The 19,592-nt window shown below is 39.5% G+C and overlaps 2 protein-coding genes across 2 annotated transcripts in view; both read left to right on the forward strand.

Moving 5' to 3' along the window:
• Positions 1-3,577: 3,577 nt before the first annotated feature.
• On the forward strand, positions 3,578-4,237 carry LOC134291202 (uncharacterized protein DDB_G0271670; the record flags this gene model as incomplete). Its single annotated transcript, XM_062858676.1, has 1 exon — positions 3,578-4,237. A coding segment is annotated over one exon (660 nt), but the record flags the coding sequence as incomplete, so codon positions are not given.
• Positions 4,238-12,837: 8,600 nt separating this feature from the next.
• LOC109408989 (tyrosine kinase receptor Cad96Ca) overlaps positions 12,838-19,592 on the forward strand; it is a 37,699-nt gene continuing 30,944 nt past the window's right edge. The window contains exon 1 of the mRNA XM_019682393.3: positions 12,838-13,748. Coding sequence (XP_019537938.3) covers positions 13,646-13,748 — 103 coding nt within the window. The 5' untranslated portion in view covers positions 12,838-13,645. The remainder of the gene's footprint in view (positions 13,749-19,592) is intronic.

Raw genomic sequence — 19,592 nt, forward strand, 5'->3', positions numbered from 1 at the left:
ATCATCATCATCATCATCATCATCATCATCATCATCATCATCATCATCATCATCATCATCATCATCATCATCATCATCATCATCATCATCATCATCATCATCATCATCATCATCATCATCATCATCATCATCATCATCATCATCATCATCATCATCATCATCATCATCATCATCATCATCATCATCATCATCATCATCATCATCATCATCATCATCATCATCATCATCATCATCATCATCATCATCATCATCATCATCATCATCATCATCATCATCATCATCATCATCATCATCATCATCATCATCATCATCATCATCATCATCATCATCATCATCATCATCATCATCATCATCATCATCATCATCATCATCATCATCATCATCATCATCATCATCATCATCATCATCATCATCATCATCATCATCATCATCATCATCATCATCATCATCATCATCATCATCATCATCATCATCATCATCATCATCATCATCATCATCATCATCATCATCATCATCATCATCATCATCATCATCATCATCATCATCATCATCATCATCATCATCATCATCATCATCATCATCATCATCATCATCATCATCATCATCATCATCATCATCATCATCATCATCATCATCATCATCATCATCATCATCATCATCATCATCATCATCATCATCATCATCATCATCATCATCATCATCATCATCATCATCATCATCATCATCATCATCATCATCATCATCATCATCATCATCATCATCATCATCATCATCATCATCATCATCATCATCATCATCATCATCATCATCATCATCATCATCATCATCATCATCATCATCATCATCATCATCATCATCATCATCATCATCATCATCATCATCATCATCATCATCATCATCATCATCATCATCATCATCATCATCATCATCATCATCATCATCATCATCATCATCATCATCATCATCATCATCATCATCATCATCATCATCATCATCATCATCATCATCATCATCATCATCATCATCATCATCATCATCATCATCATCATCATCATCATCATCATCATCATCATCATCATCATCATCATCATCATCATCATCATCATCATCATCATCATCATCATCATCATCATCATCATCATCATCATCATCATCATCATCATCATCATCATCATCATCATCATCATCATCATCATCATCATCATCATCATCATCATCATCATCATCATCATCATCATCATCATCATCATCATCATCATCATCATCATCATCATCATCATCATCATCATCATCATCATCATCATCATCATCATCATCATCATCATCATCATCATCATCATCATCATCATCATCATCATCATCATCATCATCATCATCATCATCATCATCATCATCATCATCATCATCATCATCATCATCATCATCATCATCATCATCATCATCATCATCATCATCATCATCATCATCATCATCATCATCATCATCATCATCATCATCATCATCATCATCATCATCATCATCATCATCATCATCATCATCATCATCATCATCATCATCATCATCATCATCATCATCATCATCATCATCATCATCATCATCATCATCATCATCATCATCATCATCATCATCATCATCATCATCATCATCATCATCATCATCATCATCATCATCATCATCATCATCATCATCATCATCATCATCATCATCATCATCATCATCATCATCATCATCATCATCATCATCATCATCATCATCATCATCATCATCATCATCATCATCATCATCATCATCATCATCATCATCATCATCATCATCATCATCATCATCATCATCATCATCATCATCATCATCATCATCATCATCATCATCATCATCATCATCATCATCATCATCATCATCATCATCATCATCATCATCATCATCATCATCATCATCATCATCATCATCATCATCATCATCATCATCATCATCATCATCATCATCATCATCATCATCATCATCATCATCATCATCATCATCATCATCATCATCATCATCATCATCATCATCATCATCATCATCATCATCATCATCATCATCATCATCATCATCATCATCATCATCATCATCATCATCATCATCATCATCATCATCATCATCATCATCATCATCATCATCATCATCATCATCATCATCATCATCATCATCATCATCATCATCATCATCATCATCATCATCATCATCATCATCATCATCATCATCATCATCATCATCATCATCATCATCATCATCATCATCATCATCATCATCATCATCATCATCATCATCATCATCATCATCATCATCATCATCATCATCATCATCATCATCATCATCATCATCATCATCATCATCATCATCATCATCATCATCATCATCATCATCATCATCATCATCATCATCATCATCATCATCATCATCATCATCATCATCATCATCATCATCATCATCATCATCATCATCATCATCATCATCATCATCATCATCATCATCATCATCATCATCATCATCATCATCATCATCATCATCATCATCATCATCATCATCATCATCATCATCATCATCATCATCATCATCATCATCATCATCATCATCATCATCATCATCATCATCATCATCATCATCATCATCATCATCATCATCATCATCATCATCATCATCATCATCATCATCATCATCATCATCATCATCATCATCATCATCATCATCATCATCATCATCATCATCATCATCATCATCATCATCATCATCATCATCATCATCATCATCATCATCATCATCATCATCATCATCATCATCATCATCATCATCATCATCATCATCATCATCATCATCATCATCATCATCATCATCATCATCATCATCATCATCATCATCATCATCATCATCATCATCATCATCATCATCATCATCATCATCATCATCATCATCATCATCATCATCATCATCATCATCATCATCATCATCATCATCATCATCATCATCATCATCATCATCATCATCATCATCATCATCATCATCATCATCATCATCATCATCATCATCATCATCATCATCATCATCATCATCATCATCATCATCATCATCATCATCATCATCATCATCATCATCATCATCATCATCATCATCATCATCATCATCATCATCATCATCATCATCATCATCATCATCATCATCATCATCATCATCATCATCATCATCATCATCATCATCATCATCATCATCATCATCATCATCATCATCATCATCATCATCATCATCATCATCATCATCATCATCATCATCATCATCATCATCATCATCATCATCATCATCATCATCATCATCATCATCATCATCATCATCATCATCATCATCATCATCATCATCATCATCATCATCATCATCATCATCATCATCATCATCATCATCATCATCATCATCATCATCATCATCATCATCATCATCATCATCATCATCATCATCATCATCATCATCATCATCATCATCATCATCATCATCATCATCATCATCATCATCATCATCATCATCATCATCATCATCATCATCATCATCATCATCATCATCATCATCATCATCATCATCATCATCATCATCATCATCATCATCATCATCATCATCATCATCATCATCATCATCATCATCATCATCATCATCATCATCATCATCATCATCATCATCATCATCATCATCATCATCATCATCATCATCATCATCATCATCATCATCATCATCATCATCATCATCATCATCATCATCATCATCATCATCATCATCATCATCATCATCATCATCATCATCATCATCATCATCATCATCATCATCATCATCATCATCATCATCATCATCATCATCATCATCATCATCATCATCATCATCATCATCATCATCATCATCATCATCATCATCATCATCATCATCATCATCATCATCATCATCATCATCATCATCATCATCATCATCATCATCATCATCATCATCATCATCATCATCATCATCATCATCATCATCATCATCATCATCATCATCATCATCATCATCATCATCATCATCATCATCATCATCATCATCATCATCATCATCATCATCATCATCATCATCATCATCATCATCATCATCATCATCATCATCATCATCATCATCATCATCATCATCATCATCATCATCATCATCATCATCATCATCATCATCATCATCATCATCATCATCATCATCATCATCATCATCATCATCATCATCATCATCATCATCATCATCATCATCATCATCATCATCATCATCATCATCATCATCATCATCATCATCATCATCATCATCATCATCATCATCTCCCAAAAAACGGAAGCTCTCTCTCCGGTCCGGCCGAATCATCATCCGCTGGGAAATCACACTCTCCCAACGGATACTCTCTGGTAAACAAAAAAAATCCTGCAGGGATCTCTCTCTCTTCGTCCGGCCGAATCACTATCCGCTGGGAAATCACACTCTCCCAACGGTCCACTTAGCTTGCGGGAAATCACTCTCTCCCGTCTGGCCGAATCATCATCCGCTGGGAAATCACACTCTCCCAACGGATACTCTCTGGTAACCCAAATCTTGTAGGGAAATTTCTCTCTCCCAGAAAATGGAAGTTCTTTCTCCCGTCCGGCCGAATCATCCGCTGGGAAATCACACTCCCCCAACGGTCCACTGATCTTGCGGGAAATCACTCTCTCCCGTCTGGCCGAATCATCATCCGCTGGGAAATCACACTCTCCCAACGGATACTCTCTGGTAACACAAATCTTGTAGGGAAATTTCTCTCTCCCAGAAAAAGGAAGTTCTTTCTCCCGTCCGGCCGAATCATCCGCTGGGAAATCACACTCCCCCAACGGTCCACTGATCTTGCGGGAATTCACTCTCTCCCGTCTGGCCGAATCATCATCCGCTGGGAAATCACACTCTCCCAACGGATACTCTCTGGTAACCCAACTCTTGTAGGGAAATCTCGCTCTCCCAGAAAACGGAAGTTCTTTCTCCCGTCCGGCCGAATCATCCGCTTGGAAATCACACTCCCCCAACGGTCCACTGATCTTGCGGGAAATCACTCTCTCCCGTCTGGCCGAATCATCATCCGCTGGGAAATTACACTCTCCCAACGGATACTCTCTGGTAACCAAACTCCTGCAGGGAAATCTCCCCTTCCAACGAATAGAATCACTTGCCGCTTTCTCGCGCTCTCCGTCGAAATACAACCGAAAATTTCACCACCGGCTGCGCCATGTCGTATTCAAACATAGCCACTTTAAAACGGACACACATTATTTACGATTTCCCGACCGACTTGAAGATCGAACACGATGTCGACCGTTCATCACAACAGTAGTCACAAAACTGAAGCATGATTTCCAACTCAATGACATTTAGCCGTTCCATTTTCTATTGTGTTCCTCGAAAAGTCACAGCCCTAGCTGTCATGTGTACACTGTAATTCAAATTTACTCAAAGTCTGCATAACCCAACTCTATTCACTACACTACCTATGGCGGATCGGATGTCCCTCCAGCCATCTTCAAGTGTAGCTGCGCCAAGCTGCTCTTCCGTTGGTAGGGCCACTGCTAACTGCTGCGCGTAGTCTTGAGCCACTTCTACGTTACGAAGTTGCTCGATGTTGAGCCGCGGCGTTCGACTTCGACGCGTGGTGATAACTGTCGAAAGTTTTGAGCGCATGCATACAGCGACTATGTAGTGATCCGAATCTATATTCGCACTGCGGTATGTGCGGACGTTGGTTATATCCGAGAAGAATTTACCGTCGATTAGAACGTGGTCGATTTGGTTTTCTGTTTGATGGTCGGGTGATCTCCAGGTGGCTTTGTGGATATCTTTGCGGGGGAAGAAGGTGCTTCGGACTACCATACCACGGGAGGCTGCAAAGTTTACGCATCGCTGGCCGTTATCATTCGATACGGCGTGCAGGCTGTTTCGCCCGATTACCGGTCTGTACATTTCCTCCCTCCCTACCTGCGCGTTCATGTCGCCGACAACGATTTTCACGTCACGCGGCGAGAAACCATCGTATGTTTGCTCTAACTGCGCGTAGAACGCTTCTTTCTCGTCATCGGGTCTCCCTTCGTGTGGGCAGTGGACGTTGATGATGCTGTAGCAGTGGACGTTGATGATGCTGTAGTTGAAGAAACGGCCCTTAACTCTCAACATGCACATCCTTGCGTTGATCGGCTGCCACCCGATCACACGTTGTCGCATCTTGCCCAACACTATAAATCCTGTTCCCAGTTCATTGGTGGTGCCACAGCTTTGGTAGAAGGTAGCCGCTCGATGCCCGCTTTTCCACACTTTCTCTCCAGTCCAACAAAGTTCCTGCAACGCCACGATGTCGAAGTTGCGGGGATGTAGTTCGTCGTAGATTATCCTGTCACATCCTGCGAAACCTAGTGACTTGCAGTTCCATGTTCCAAGTTTCCAATCGTAGTCCTTATTTCGTCGCGTGGGTCTTTGCCGATTGTATCGAGTCGTATTTTCTCCTATGTTATTCGCAATGGGGATTTTTACGGGTGGCTTATTGGGCCTACGCCAACACTCCTGTCTCGCCGGAGGGCCATCGTGCCAGTTCTGTTTAACGTCCCAACCAACACTGGGACGACCACGCTGATGGGGCTACCACCTTGGATCTAGCTGGGCGTGGTGCAGCGTTTCTTACTCAGCCGCTGGATGCCAGAACAGACGCTGTTTGAGCCGCACCTCCTTGGTGAACAGACACTCGGATCGTACCTCCTCAATCTAGCTGAAGTCAGAAGGACAACAGTGCCCAGGCTGCGCTACCAGCTAAGCACACAACTCTTAGCTGGCGGTCTTTGTCATCGTTTGACCCGTGGAAGCATGAGGTAGGAACTTGTGAGGACCAGAGCTATATTGGGCGCTCTCCTTATCGACTCACCGTTTTGCAGCCCAACTCCATGCGAACAGCAATAATCTTTTCCGGGTTCAAGCGAATAATGAACAATAAGCCCAACACGATTTGTGTTATAATGAACAAAAAATTGAATAAATATGCAGTGTGTGCCATAAACATAACTTCCCTAATACTAATACCAAATCTAGTACGAAGAAGAGGAATTCGCAACTTGATGGTTCGGGGCTGTCCATAAACCACGTGGTCATAAGGGGGGGGGGTGGTTCGGCCAATGACCATTTTGTATGGACTAATAAAAAAATTTGTATGGACTAATGACCACGCAGGGGGGGGGGGGGTTGAAAAGTCTCAAAAAAATGACAACGTGGTTTATGGACAGCCCCTTCTCTCTGTGTAGCCGTCAGTTTGATTGAATCGATCATCGAGCAGCGTCCGGACTGGACCGGTACTTTTTCGACTTCAATCGTCCCGGAATCAAGTCTTGATTAGTCATTTAAAGCGCTATAACTTGCTCCACCAGGAACCACGGAGCTCCCCAACCAAAAGAAGTTCACCTTCAAATTTATGTTATTTTTTCTTCATTTTCGTCGTCATTCATGCCCGTGCGCTGCGGTGTTTGTTAGCTTAGCAGTAAGTTGTCGGAACACAATGCCAAATGAGGGGTTTGAATTCGATGTTTGTCATAAGATTATTTTATGTATTTCTTAGAAGAACAGAACTCTTTGGTTCAGAAATCAATCTATTTGATTTGTACAAGAAGGACTTGTTGGTCTAGTGGCTACGGCTTCTGATTCGTATACAGACGGTACTGGGTTCAATCCCTGGCATGTCCCTTTCATGCTACTTACTATCTTTCTATAATATACTTTCTCCCTCCTTAAATATAGATGTATATATTGACATGTTCATAGCCATCGCTAGAACAGAAACGGGTTGAAAAAGCGATTTCCGTTCCAGCTCTCCTAGCACAATGTCAGATAACGCCTACGGGTTATGCAATCAAGCGAACTGTGTCTTCATGGTAATAAATACACTAACCTTTACACCTGACATCCACGCACTAATGTGTGAGCCCATTGCCAACCATATCCCACCTACACTCCAACACTGTAGTCACGGAAACACGTTCGCCCAATGCTAAAATGACTGAGTTTATCCAACCATCAACTAGGCCAAACGTCAAACTCGAACAAAAACGATGCAAGCGCCACGAGTGGGCAGTTGACAATCTATTATATTTTTATTAAAGGCCGATAAATCTGTGCAAGATGGAGTGCTACGTCTGTTTGTCTGTAATCACTATGTGGTATTCGCGTACATGGGAAAGTGTGCTTGACTTACGGCTTACGCTTCCGGTGATCCTACAAAAACCTTTTCCAGTATTCCTCCATTACCTTCCTCCAGGAACTCTTTCCAAGATTATTTCAGGAACTGCTTCCGGAATCCATTCGGGAACTTTTTCCGGTACTCCTACGGGAATCCCTCCCAGGATTGTACCAAGAACCTCTTCCAGGATTTCTCCGGGATTCACTCCGGGATTCTTTATGGAACTCCTTCCGAGACTCCTCCAAGAACCTCTTCCGGGATTCCTCCAGGAACTTCATCCGAGATTCTATCCGCAATTACCTCCGAGATTGCTTCATGAGATCCTACCGGGATTCCTCCGGAACTTTCTCTCGGGATTCCTGCGGGAACTCTTTTAGGAATTCATCGTACAATTTCTTAAGGAATTCCTCCATCAGCTTTGTAGGAAATTCTCGGAATTCTACCTGGAGTTCCTTCTGGGTTTCCTTCAAAAGTTCCTTGCGGGATTCCCTTTTATCCAGGAATTTATTCTAGAAATGACAGAAAAAAACTTCTGAAGATATTCCAAAAGAAACTATAACTAAAGAATAATCTCAGATAGAACTCCCTGAGGAATGACAGGTGAAACTCCTAGACGAATCCTAGATTAAATTCCTAGAACAACCCAAGAACAACCACGAGAGAAATGCCTAAAAGAATTTCAAATTTCAAAAAGAATAATCCCTGAAGGATTTTCAGGAAGAATCCTGGAGTACCTCCATACAAATTTCTAAAGACTTTTTGGAAGGAATTTCTGCAAGAATCCAGGTACTCTTGGAAGAATCTCACAACTTTCGTTTACGGAACGAATTCCGGGAATAAGAAATAAGGAATAAGGATTCGCTCCAGGAATTCTATCGTAACATGCTCCGGCAATTGCTTCTGGAGTTCTTCTGGGCAGTGTTCCTGGAGTTCTTCCGGGAATCGCTCCAGGAGTTCCTCCAGAAGAAGTTTCAAAGGGAATCTCTCCAGGAGTTCCTCTGAAATTGCACCACAAGCTCCTCGGAAATTACTTTAGAAGTTCCCCCAGGAATTGCTTCAAAAGTTTATCCAGAAATTACGTTAAGAGTTGCACCAGCAGTTGAGTCAAGAGTTCCTCCGAGAATTAGTCCAGGAGTTCCTCCGTGACTTGCTCCAGGAGTTTTTGCGAGAATTGCTTCAAGAGTTACTCCGGAAATTGCGCTAAGAGTTCCAGCGGGAATTGCTCTAAAAGTTCCAACGGGAATCTCTCCAGGAGTTCTTGGAACTTGCTCCCGGAGTTCCTCCAATAACACTAGTTTACAAAATAAAACGAAAGTCGTGAACTTCTGTCAACGACCAACATTTTTGAAGCATAATTTAGCGCTGATTTCGAAACCGTGATTCAAAAAATTTAAAGTAGACCAGTTTTTGAGTTTTAGCTCAATATCGAGTTTTACAACTTTTTAAAATATGGGATTTAATAAAATTCAAATATCTTGCGTATTGTTCAACCAATTTTAAATCTTTGTCCATAAATTGAAAGCAGAATACAATACCATTCGATCATCTGAATGCAGGTTTTGCGTCAGATTGATCAAAATCAAGATATTGGCGAGTTTTGGGGACGATCTCCTTAAATTTTAGCAAAATTTCCGAAAAAATATGAAGAAATGTATTTTTTTCAATAAGAAAAAAAACAATTTAAAAATTCTTTCTCGACGTTTATTTGACATATCATATGTAGGTGAGTTACAGTAAGAAAATCAGCTCAATCGGAGCATTGATTACGGAGAATGAGATGTGTGAGGTGAGTGACTTTGCTAAAAAATAGAACAAAAATCGATTTCAAATCTTCAACCTTGTATGGAAAGTTGAAAAAATTTTCGCTCTACTGTAATTTTTTTCCTTCGCGTTTTCGAACTCAGGGCATGTTTCTACACCAAAAACGATTATCAGCTTACCAAGTTCAAAAATGCTGTAAACAAGTGTAATTAGTCCAGGAGTTCCTCCATGACTTGCTCCAGAAGTTTTTGCGAAAATTGCTTCAAGAGTTGCTTCGGCAGTTGCGCCAGGAGTTCCTTCTAAAGTTCTTTTGGGAGTTGCTCCAGGAGTTCCTTCGTGCCTTGCTCCAGGAGTTTTTTTTTTTGTTTTTATTTATGTGTATTTTAACCTAATTGCTAAATCTACACTCATCAAGGGTTCCTCCGGGAAATGCTTAAAGGGTTGCACCACAAATTGCGCCAGGGATTTCTCCGGGAATCGCTTTAGGAGTTCCTTCGGAAATTGAGTCTCTGCGGAGATTGACCCAGGAGTTTCTGCGGGAATCATTAAAAGAGTTCCTTCGGGAATGGCTTCAGAAGTTCCTCCAGGAATTTTCTTTTTCGGAAACTACTCTAGAAGTTCCTCCGGGAATCACTACAGGATTTCCACCGCAAATTACCCAAGCAGCTACTCCGGGAATTTCTTCAGACATTCCTTCGGAAGTATCTCCAAGCATTCCTTAAAAAGTTGCTCCAGGAATCGCCCCAGGAGTTATTCCGAAAGATGCCCTAGGAGTTCCTACGGAAATTGTTCCAGAAGTTCCTCCGGGAATTGGTCCAAAAGTTCCTCCGGTGTTTGTATGTCACGAATAGGCTCGGGAACGGGCCAACGGATCTTCACCATTCTTTCGGTGTTTTTTTTGTGAAGGGCTCCGACGTGTTCTTACGATAAAATAATTGGGAAAATCGACCGGGAACGCACCCAAATCGAGAAAGTTGCGTGTCAAAAAACACAGTAGGCAGACAGAACGATGTTTACCGGGACACCTAGTCTTCTATATATATAAAAATGAGTTTGAAGTTCCTTTGAGGCTACAAAACTCACGAACGGGTGAACTGATCAGGATGACTCTGGCATGGTTTGATTCGTACTCATAGTGGCTGTGTTTATAAATAGTAAAAGTTACGAAAATCATCGAAACAGTAAGAAAATGCTGATTTTTGATGATCTGGGAAGAAAATCAACATGATCGAAATGAAATCAATCTAGAGTGCGGTGCTAAATGAGCGCAGTCTGACAATCCACCACAAGATTGGCAAGACAAAGTTTGCCGGGAAAGCTAGTTATTAATATAACCGATTTATTATAACGTTATATTATAACGAGTTGCAAAAGGTTGATTTTTTCAGCACGAGCCGTACATTTATCCAACGAGGCTGGCCGAGCAAATGAGTTGCATTATGATCATTATGTAACTATTTTTCATTATGCATCTCATTTCAGTTGCATAATTAACCAGCGTGGAAAAGTTGGTCATTATGATACCAAAATGAGTTATATAAAATTATAATTATGATACTGAATTGCATAAAAGCGTTTTAGAAATATTCAGCTATATCAAAAACGATTAAAAACAAATAAAATTCATTTGTTTTCATTTCCACGAGAGTTTATGATTGGCACACAACTATTATGAAATAATAACTACCCATATATTTACCTAAATCAAGTTTCGAACTCGAGGCCCGTCGATTGCCAGCCGCATACCTTCCTATCTGCACCATCCTAGAGATGATGAATTTTCATACCGATACGAAAGGTTGAGCATTGGGTACTTTTTCGATTGAATAAGAGTTTGTACAATTATGTGTGCATCATTACTGTAGTTCAGCTATCATAATTATTATAAAGCAACAATTCAATTTTTTTTTTTTTTTTTTTAATGAGGGAGTTAGAAGCAAAGGGGTAAAGTGACAAAAACCCATTTTCGAGTAAATAATACTTAAAGTTTTGCACAAAATTGTCATCCCATACAAAATGTATGGACTTTCAAAATCAAAAATTTTCGCCGATTTATTGTACACTAAAGTTTTTTTATACGCGTTTTTTTTCACGCGGTTTTTTTACGCGGTCCGCGTTTTTTAAAAATACGCGTAAACATCCAGGACCACATCTACCGTGACTTGACTTTTTCACGACGTTTTTGGAAATAACGAGGTTTTTTTACGACAGTTTTTGATATAACGCGTTTTTTTAAGCGGTATTATTACCGTCGTAAAAAAAACTTCAGAGCAATTTTTCTAATCATCGTAAAAAACAATCTTAAAAAAAGTTCACGAGGCCTTAAAATCTGAAGATTTTTTTATACTCAGCTCAAAATGGACGAAAATATCACTTACACCCCTTTGCACCTGGGCCCCGCTAAATCATGGGCAGCTATATGCTATTCATCATTGTCTCGAAAGTAGTTCACGTGCGTGAGCTATTCAAATGAAGGATAACATAACCTCCTGAGATTTCTCGCGTGAGTTTCGAACGACAATAGTAGGAGTAGGATAGTAGATTATAACGAGGAATAGTCAGTCAGCAATACCTCAATTCAATCTATATTAGGCAGTACCTAAAGACACTATTAAATACGGCCTGAAATAATTGATATGTATTTTCCTTTTATCCGCAGGTCTCAACATTCAACCAATAATAAATGTGATCTAGAAACCAGTTCAACCCAAACCAAGACAAAGGTATCCGTGTAAATTCAAATCCCATTCAAAAAGAATCAACCAATATACCTGTGAAGTAAAAAAACACAAAGTGCACAAAAAATGTCGCAGCCTTACATCACCGGCCGCAATAGTCGAAAGAGAAGAAATTGCCGTTCCGCGGTTGCCAAATTCAATGTCTACGTCATTACATAAGAAGATACGGTCGATTCGTTCGTTGGTCCGCTTGTTCGGACGAGGGTTCGCCGCTTGCCCGCTAATTGGCCACAAGCCGGGCATTTTTGGATCCAAGAGTGATAAAGCGAAAACAACGCGAATGTGTGAACGATCACCGTGCAACGTGGTGTAACGCAACGCAACTCAACAACAACGGCTGATGAAAAATAAAACGGGGAATCTCCAAGATCTGCGCTGCTCCGAGAAGAAGGTGGCATAAATTTGCGGGTTACGTGTGTGTAAACCAGATTCGAGTTTCGTTATATTTTCCTTTTTTGCATAAACGTTGAGTCAACCATCACGGCGAGAAAGGTGTGGTTTACCTTGGCTCGATCATCTTCAGATTTCATAACTTACGAATCATCTCCGTGGGTGAAACGTGAAGACCAAGTGCGGTGAATAAGGAAGGAAACAAGGTCCCTATTGTGTAAGGGCCTCAGATTGCCCCCCAGCGAACGACCAAGACGCGACCTGTGGTGCAGTGGCATTAAAATTCATAAGTTCCAAAACGTGAAAACAGAGAAGAATTGGGGAAGGTGAAAAGTGAATTTTTATTGCGATCGAAAGTCGCGAGCAAGATCAGTTCGATTGACCATATGATCTCCGGAGCGGTGCGTGCGCACATGTATGCGTGCTGCAGAAGTTATCAACGAAACGGAAATTCACCACCGGGTGGTGAATAGCGCTGTGAACAAGCGCGCAGAGAAAAATGACGTCACCAGAGGGCGGTCGCGTCCGGCAGCAAGTGGCTTACCAATACCAATGGCTCCCGTGGATACTGTGGATTGGATTCGCACTGGCACCCGTAGCAGGTAAGATTGAGGATGGTAGTTCGTGGGGAGGATCGCTAAAGACCTACAGGGGTAGCTCGATTACTATGCATCTTGAATCAGCTTCAATAGGGAATATCAGGCCCATATTAACCCTAAAAGGGATACCTTCATGGCCTCAGTTTCGTCACATCGCTGAGTGTGTTCCATCAAAGACGAGCTCTGAAGGGCCTGGGGTCCAATGGACCCCAGGTATCCCTTTTAGGGTTAATATCTGAAGCAGGAAGCCTAAGGTGTTACAAAAAGCTATGTTGGATCTTTGGGGAAAAATGAGGGAAACAAACTACAAAATACCAATGTGAGGTACAATGGCACAACGCATAGAATCATTTCCAATATCATGCAACACATGGAGGCGCATGGTTGTTGATGCCTACGCTGTCCTGTCCTTGTATTGTGTATTCAAAACAGCGTGACAGAGGGGGGAAAGAAGGTTTGAAATGCCCGACAAATGGTCTTTTTGCACCACTTCCCTTTTACAAATCAACTTTCAGAATCGCTAAAATCTATGAAAATACATTAGTTTGAATGTTATTGCTGAACTATCAAGAAAATATTGTTTAGTTGCTGTTACCCTCTTTGAATGCCTAACAAGTGAGACTATGTTTCATTATAAATTATGAATGTTTGAAAATGGATTCTTACCCCACCTTACCCTTTACATCCGAACAACTATTAAAGTAACGAGTCGGGACTGTCTAAATAGATTGTTACTTAAATGGATTTAGTTCATTACCTAAATAGACTTCAAGGTTGCTAAGAAGTTTGAGAAGAGCAAGTGACTAGCAGATGCAAAGGGGAGCGGAGTAAAGACTCTCAGATGTAAAGGGGAAGGGTCACAAAGATTTTGAGATGGGAGTTCAGATGCGTTTCAGGGCGCTTCAGGGGGTTTCATGGGCTTTTAGGGGGCTTCATAGGCTCTCAGGTGAAGGTCACGGGGGTTTCAGAGGCATTTCAAGACGTTTCAATGTGTTTCTGGAGGTTTGGGAGGCGTTTTAGGAGGCTTTACAGGCTCTTAGGTGAGCTTCACGATGATTTCAGAAACGATTTAATGCGTTTCAGGACGTTTAAGAGCTGTTTTCGGAGGCTTCGGAGGTTCTCAGGTTCACAGAGATTTAACCCGGGAGCGGTCGCGTCGTGTACTGAGTACACGCACCATGAAAAATGCACGATTGTGGTACACAGCGTGAGCGCGGCGTCGCTGCAGGTAGTCAAAGACGCGACTGCTCGAGGGTTAATGGGGGTTTCAGAAGCGTTCCAAAGCCTTTCAAGGCGCTTCAGGGTGTTTCCAGGAGGTTTAAGAGAAATTTTAGGGGTTTTTGTTGAGCTCAGAGGCCCTCAGGTGAACTTCACATAGATTTCATGAGGGTTTCAGAGACGTTTCAAAGCATTTCAAAGCGTTACAGAAGGTTTTAGAGAGGTTTTAAGGGGCTTCAGCGGCTTTCAAGCAGGGATGCTCCTCAGCGTAAGCGGTTTTACACGGTACATAATATGAAAATGAGCTGCACTGTGCATATTTTCTGTGCGTTATGCCATCCCGGGTCTCAGGCGAGTTTCATGGAAGGTGCATAGGGGATTACAGAGGCATTTCAAAGCGTTTGAAGACGTTTCGATGCGTATCAGGTCGTTTTTTCGGGGCTTTTTTGGGGGACTTTTGACCCTCTCGAAAGAGTTTCATTGGGGTTACTACTATAACAGCCATTTCATAGCGTTTCAATACGTTTCACGGCGTTTGAGGAGGTTTTAGGGTGCTTCAGAGACTCTAAACTGAACTTCACGGAAATTCCATTGGGGTTTTAAAAGCGTGCGTTTCGAAGCATTACAAAACGTTTTATGACTTTTCAATGCATTTCAGTTGGTTTCAGGGGAATTTTAGGAGGCTTCAGAGGCTCTCAGGTGAATTTCACAGAGGTATCATGGAGGTTGTAGAGATGCATCAAAGCATTCAAGGCGTTTCAGAGCGTTTCAGGTTGTTTCAACAAGCGTGAATCACATTGAGGCTTCATGGGGTGGTCAGAGGCGTTTCAATGCGTTTTATGGCGTTTCAAGAGGTTTCTTGGAGTTCCTCTAACAGATAATGAACTTTCCACTTGTCAGCGAGGCTATGTAAGCATTAACGTCATTCATAATAATCCAATAGATCACAAATCACGCTTGTTGATTAGATGGCCATGAAGTTCTGGAATATTCTTATACAATCATAAAACATGTATGTCTGATGCTGTAAGAGTATGAACCTTATTCATAATGCTCTTAGATACAACAAGTAGCTCTCGTAGATTCGATGACCCTTACTCAAGGAAGTTCCTTAAAGAATCATCAAACTCACTAGTTGATAGATCACAATTTCCTGCGGCTGTGCACAGTGGTCCACGAACCAGATTTACGAGGAAAGATGCATTCAACGCCTTCAAATGAGTTTTTAGTCAAATATGGTCTTCTACAAAGTTGTCCCTAATAATAAGGTCCTCTTTAAAATGTGCATGAAAATTAGGGTGGTCCATATTTTCAAAGAAATTGGTAACCAAGCTTTTTTATTTGTAAAAATAACTGTATACATTCTTCGGGAAAGTTGTAGATCTATCAATTTTGAGCAAGTTTGCTGAAGACACTTTTATGTAGCTTTAAAATTGACCGATCTAGAGATATTTTTCTGCATAAACTTAGGGTGGTTCAAGAAAAATCGGTTTTCTGGCGTTAACTTTTTCAGTTTTGATTTTTCATCAAAGTCGCCCAAGAAACACTTGAAGAGCATTTGAAGACGCGTCGTTTCGTGCGCTGAGATGGTCGTTATCTCTTTTGGTTCAAAAGTCCAGGCGTTTTTCTTAAGAAATCATAGTTTTTTAAAAAGGTGTTTTGATGGGTTGGGGCAAACATAAAAAATATCTCTAACTGGGACTAAAATATCTCCCACATCCAAAAGAAGAAATGTTGTTATAAAACATATCAAAAAATTAGAGGGGTGTTAGTTTTGTAACTCAAGTGAAAAATACTTGAAAAGTGCCTATTTTTTCTAGAAAATCATCAATATCTTTTGAACGGAATGACGTAGCACTATTCTCAGCGCACGAAAATGCGCGTTTTTGGAAGCTCTAAAAGTGGTTCTCAGGCGACTTTGACGAGAAATTTGAAACAAAAAAGTTAAAGCAATAAAACGATTTGTTCTAGCGTCACCCTATGAAAACTATGGGAAAATGCTCCAAATTTGGTCAAAACAGTTTAAACGCTTTATCTTTTTTGTTTCAAACTTCTCATCAAAGTTGTCTAAAAACCATTTTTAGAGCTTTGAGAAACACACATTTTCGTGCGCTGAGAAGGTTGCTGCGTCATTCCGTTCAAAATATATTGATGATTTTCTAGAAAAAATAGGCACTTTTCAAATATTTTTTACTTGAGTTGCAAAAATAACACCCCTCTATTTTTTTTTATATGTTTTATAACAATATTTCGTGTTTTGAATGCGGGCAAAAGATATTTTTTATGTTTGCCCCAACCCATCAAAACACCTTTTTAAAAAACTATGATTTCTTAAGAAAAACGCCTGTAACTTTTGAACCAAAAGAGATAACGACCATCTCAGCGCACGAAACGACGCGTCTTCAAATGCTCTTCAAGTGTTTCTTGGGAGACTTTGATGAAAAATCAAAACTGAAAAAGTTAACGCCAGAAAACCGGTTTTTCTTGAACCACCCTAAGCTTATTCAGAAAAATACCTCTAGATCGATCAATTTAAAAGTTACATAAAAAGTGTCTTCAGTATAACTTATAACTATATTACAGCACAACATATAACTCATAACTATAACTTATAGAAGGAATTTTGAATCAAATTTTGGATTTATTTTAATACGGTATTTAGAAATGTTTATACGTAAATTGCTGCCCCAGAAAACTTTGGATTTCAATTGTTAGGGTGGTTTGACAACGTTTGATAAAGCAACTCTCAATAGATTCTACGATCTTGTTGAATTTCTTCCTATCACATACAGAAATCAGTACTTTATCAATTTTTCTACATTTTTTTGTTGAATTTCGTAACTTTCTCTACATATAAACACAGGAGATCTGAATATGAGTTTTATTTCCTCAATGAGAATTTAAGCTTACTTTTTTATGTAGAGATAATGCTCTTTAGGGCAACTACAAACAGAATTTCAACTGATTCCCGTCTAGCTAAGTATCGACCAATAATTATCGAGTTTATTCTTGCACCTCGCCTAATACCTCATGGTCAATTTGGTTTCAATTATTAATTCTTGCATTCGATTTGAACAGGTCGAATCTGCTTATTAATCACAGCAAACATACGGGCTATTCAAATCGAAAAACAGAATTTATAAATCAGCTTTCATATCATGTTTAAAAGAATTGTAAAAGATCTACAATTGAATAACTGTCTCTCGAATTATGTTTCCGTCTAGTCCACGTCTATTTCGGGCACAATTCAATTCCCGGCACACCTTCTACGTAACACTATGGTACATAGGATAGTAAAAAATAATGATTTGACCATAGGTGTTTATTCGAAAAGTTGACCAAATTCTCCGCATTCCGATCAAATCTTGTGTTCAAAATACAAATGAGCAAAAAGCTTTTTTGAAATGAGATAGGCATGGCTTCGAAATAACGACCTTAAACATTTTAAGTTTTTATTTTTGCCCGCCAGTTCATTATACGCCATCTTAGTGCGACAAAAAAACCTTTCTCTGTAGTTATGAAATACGATATATGCAAGAAATCCACGCACACATTTACTTGCATTCTCACTTGGACGAAGAAAACTAGTTTGTTTACACTTTAGCGACGGAAAAAAATAATTTATTTTATTAAGTAGGAAGCTTTTGCTGCATTATGTTGCAGTGAAGGAAATTTCTCAAACGATTCCTTCAAAAAATCCCTCACTGATTCTCTCAAAAAATCTTCTGAGAATTCTTCAGAAATTTCCCCGGGGATTGCATCAGAAATTCTCATAGGAATTGTGGAGAATGGCTAACAGGAAGTTTTCCAGGAATTTCTTTAAATATTACAAAATCTTCCATATTCGTCAAGAATTTTATACAAGGTTTTTTCAGAAAATTTTGCAGGCTTTACTTCAAAAACTCCTCAAGAAATTCTTTCAAAACCTCCCCAGGATCATTCGGAAATTTTCTCCTGGGATTCCTTTAGAAATTCCGCTAGAGATTCTTATGGAAAATCTTTCATAGACTCCTCCAGGAATTTCTACACGGATTTTGATAGAAAACCTTCCAAAGATTTCCTCAGTGATTCCTCCATGGTTTCTTCAGAGATCTTTAGAGATTCTTTTGGAAAATCCTCCACGGATTCCTTTAGAAAATTCTCCAGCGTTTTTATCAATAAATCTTGCAAGTATTCTTTAAGAAGTTGTTCCAGAAACTTTTCTTCCGAAGTTTTTTGTTAGAAAATTGTCCAGAGACACCTTAAGAAAATTCTCATTCTTCCTGAGAGTTCTCCACGGGTTTCTTCAGAAATTTCTCCTGAATAACTTACAGAAATTCCTCCAGAAATTTCACCAGATTTCTGTAAAATCTTCAGAGAAGGAAGATCAAAACTTGTCGCTAAAGTTTTCTTCAGAAACACTCCTTAAGAAAATCCTTCAGACATTCGTTAAAAAATCTTCCTAAATATTGAGACGTTTCTTTCGAAAATTCTTTCGAAAAATATTCCGGTGAATCTTTCCGTAACTCGTATAGGAGGTAGGATAGAAGCTTCTGTTTTGGCCAGTCCGGAGTTTTGGCCATAGTGCGAAATCAGCCTGTTGTGATCTAAATCGGCTTAAATTTATTTTTTACTAATAGATCCTAATAT

This window comes from Aedes albopictus, chromosome 3 (genome assembly GCF_035046485.1).
Source record: "Aedes albopictus strain Foshan chromosome 3, AalbF5, whole genome shotgun sequence".
Taxonomy (NCBI): Eukaryota; Metazoa; Arthropoda; class Insecta; order Diptera; family Culicidae; genus Aedes; species Aedes albopictus.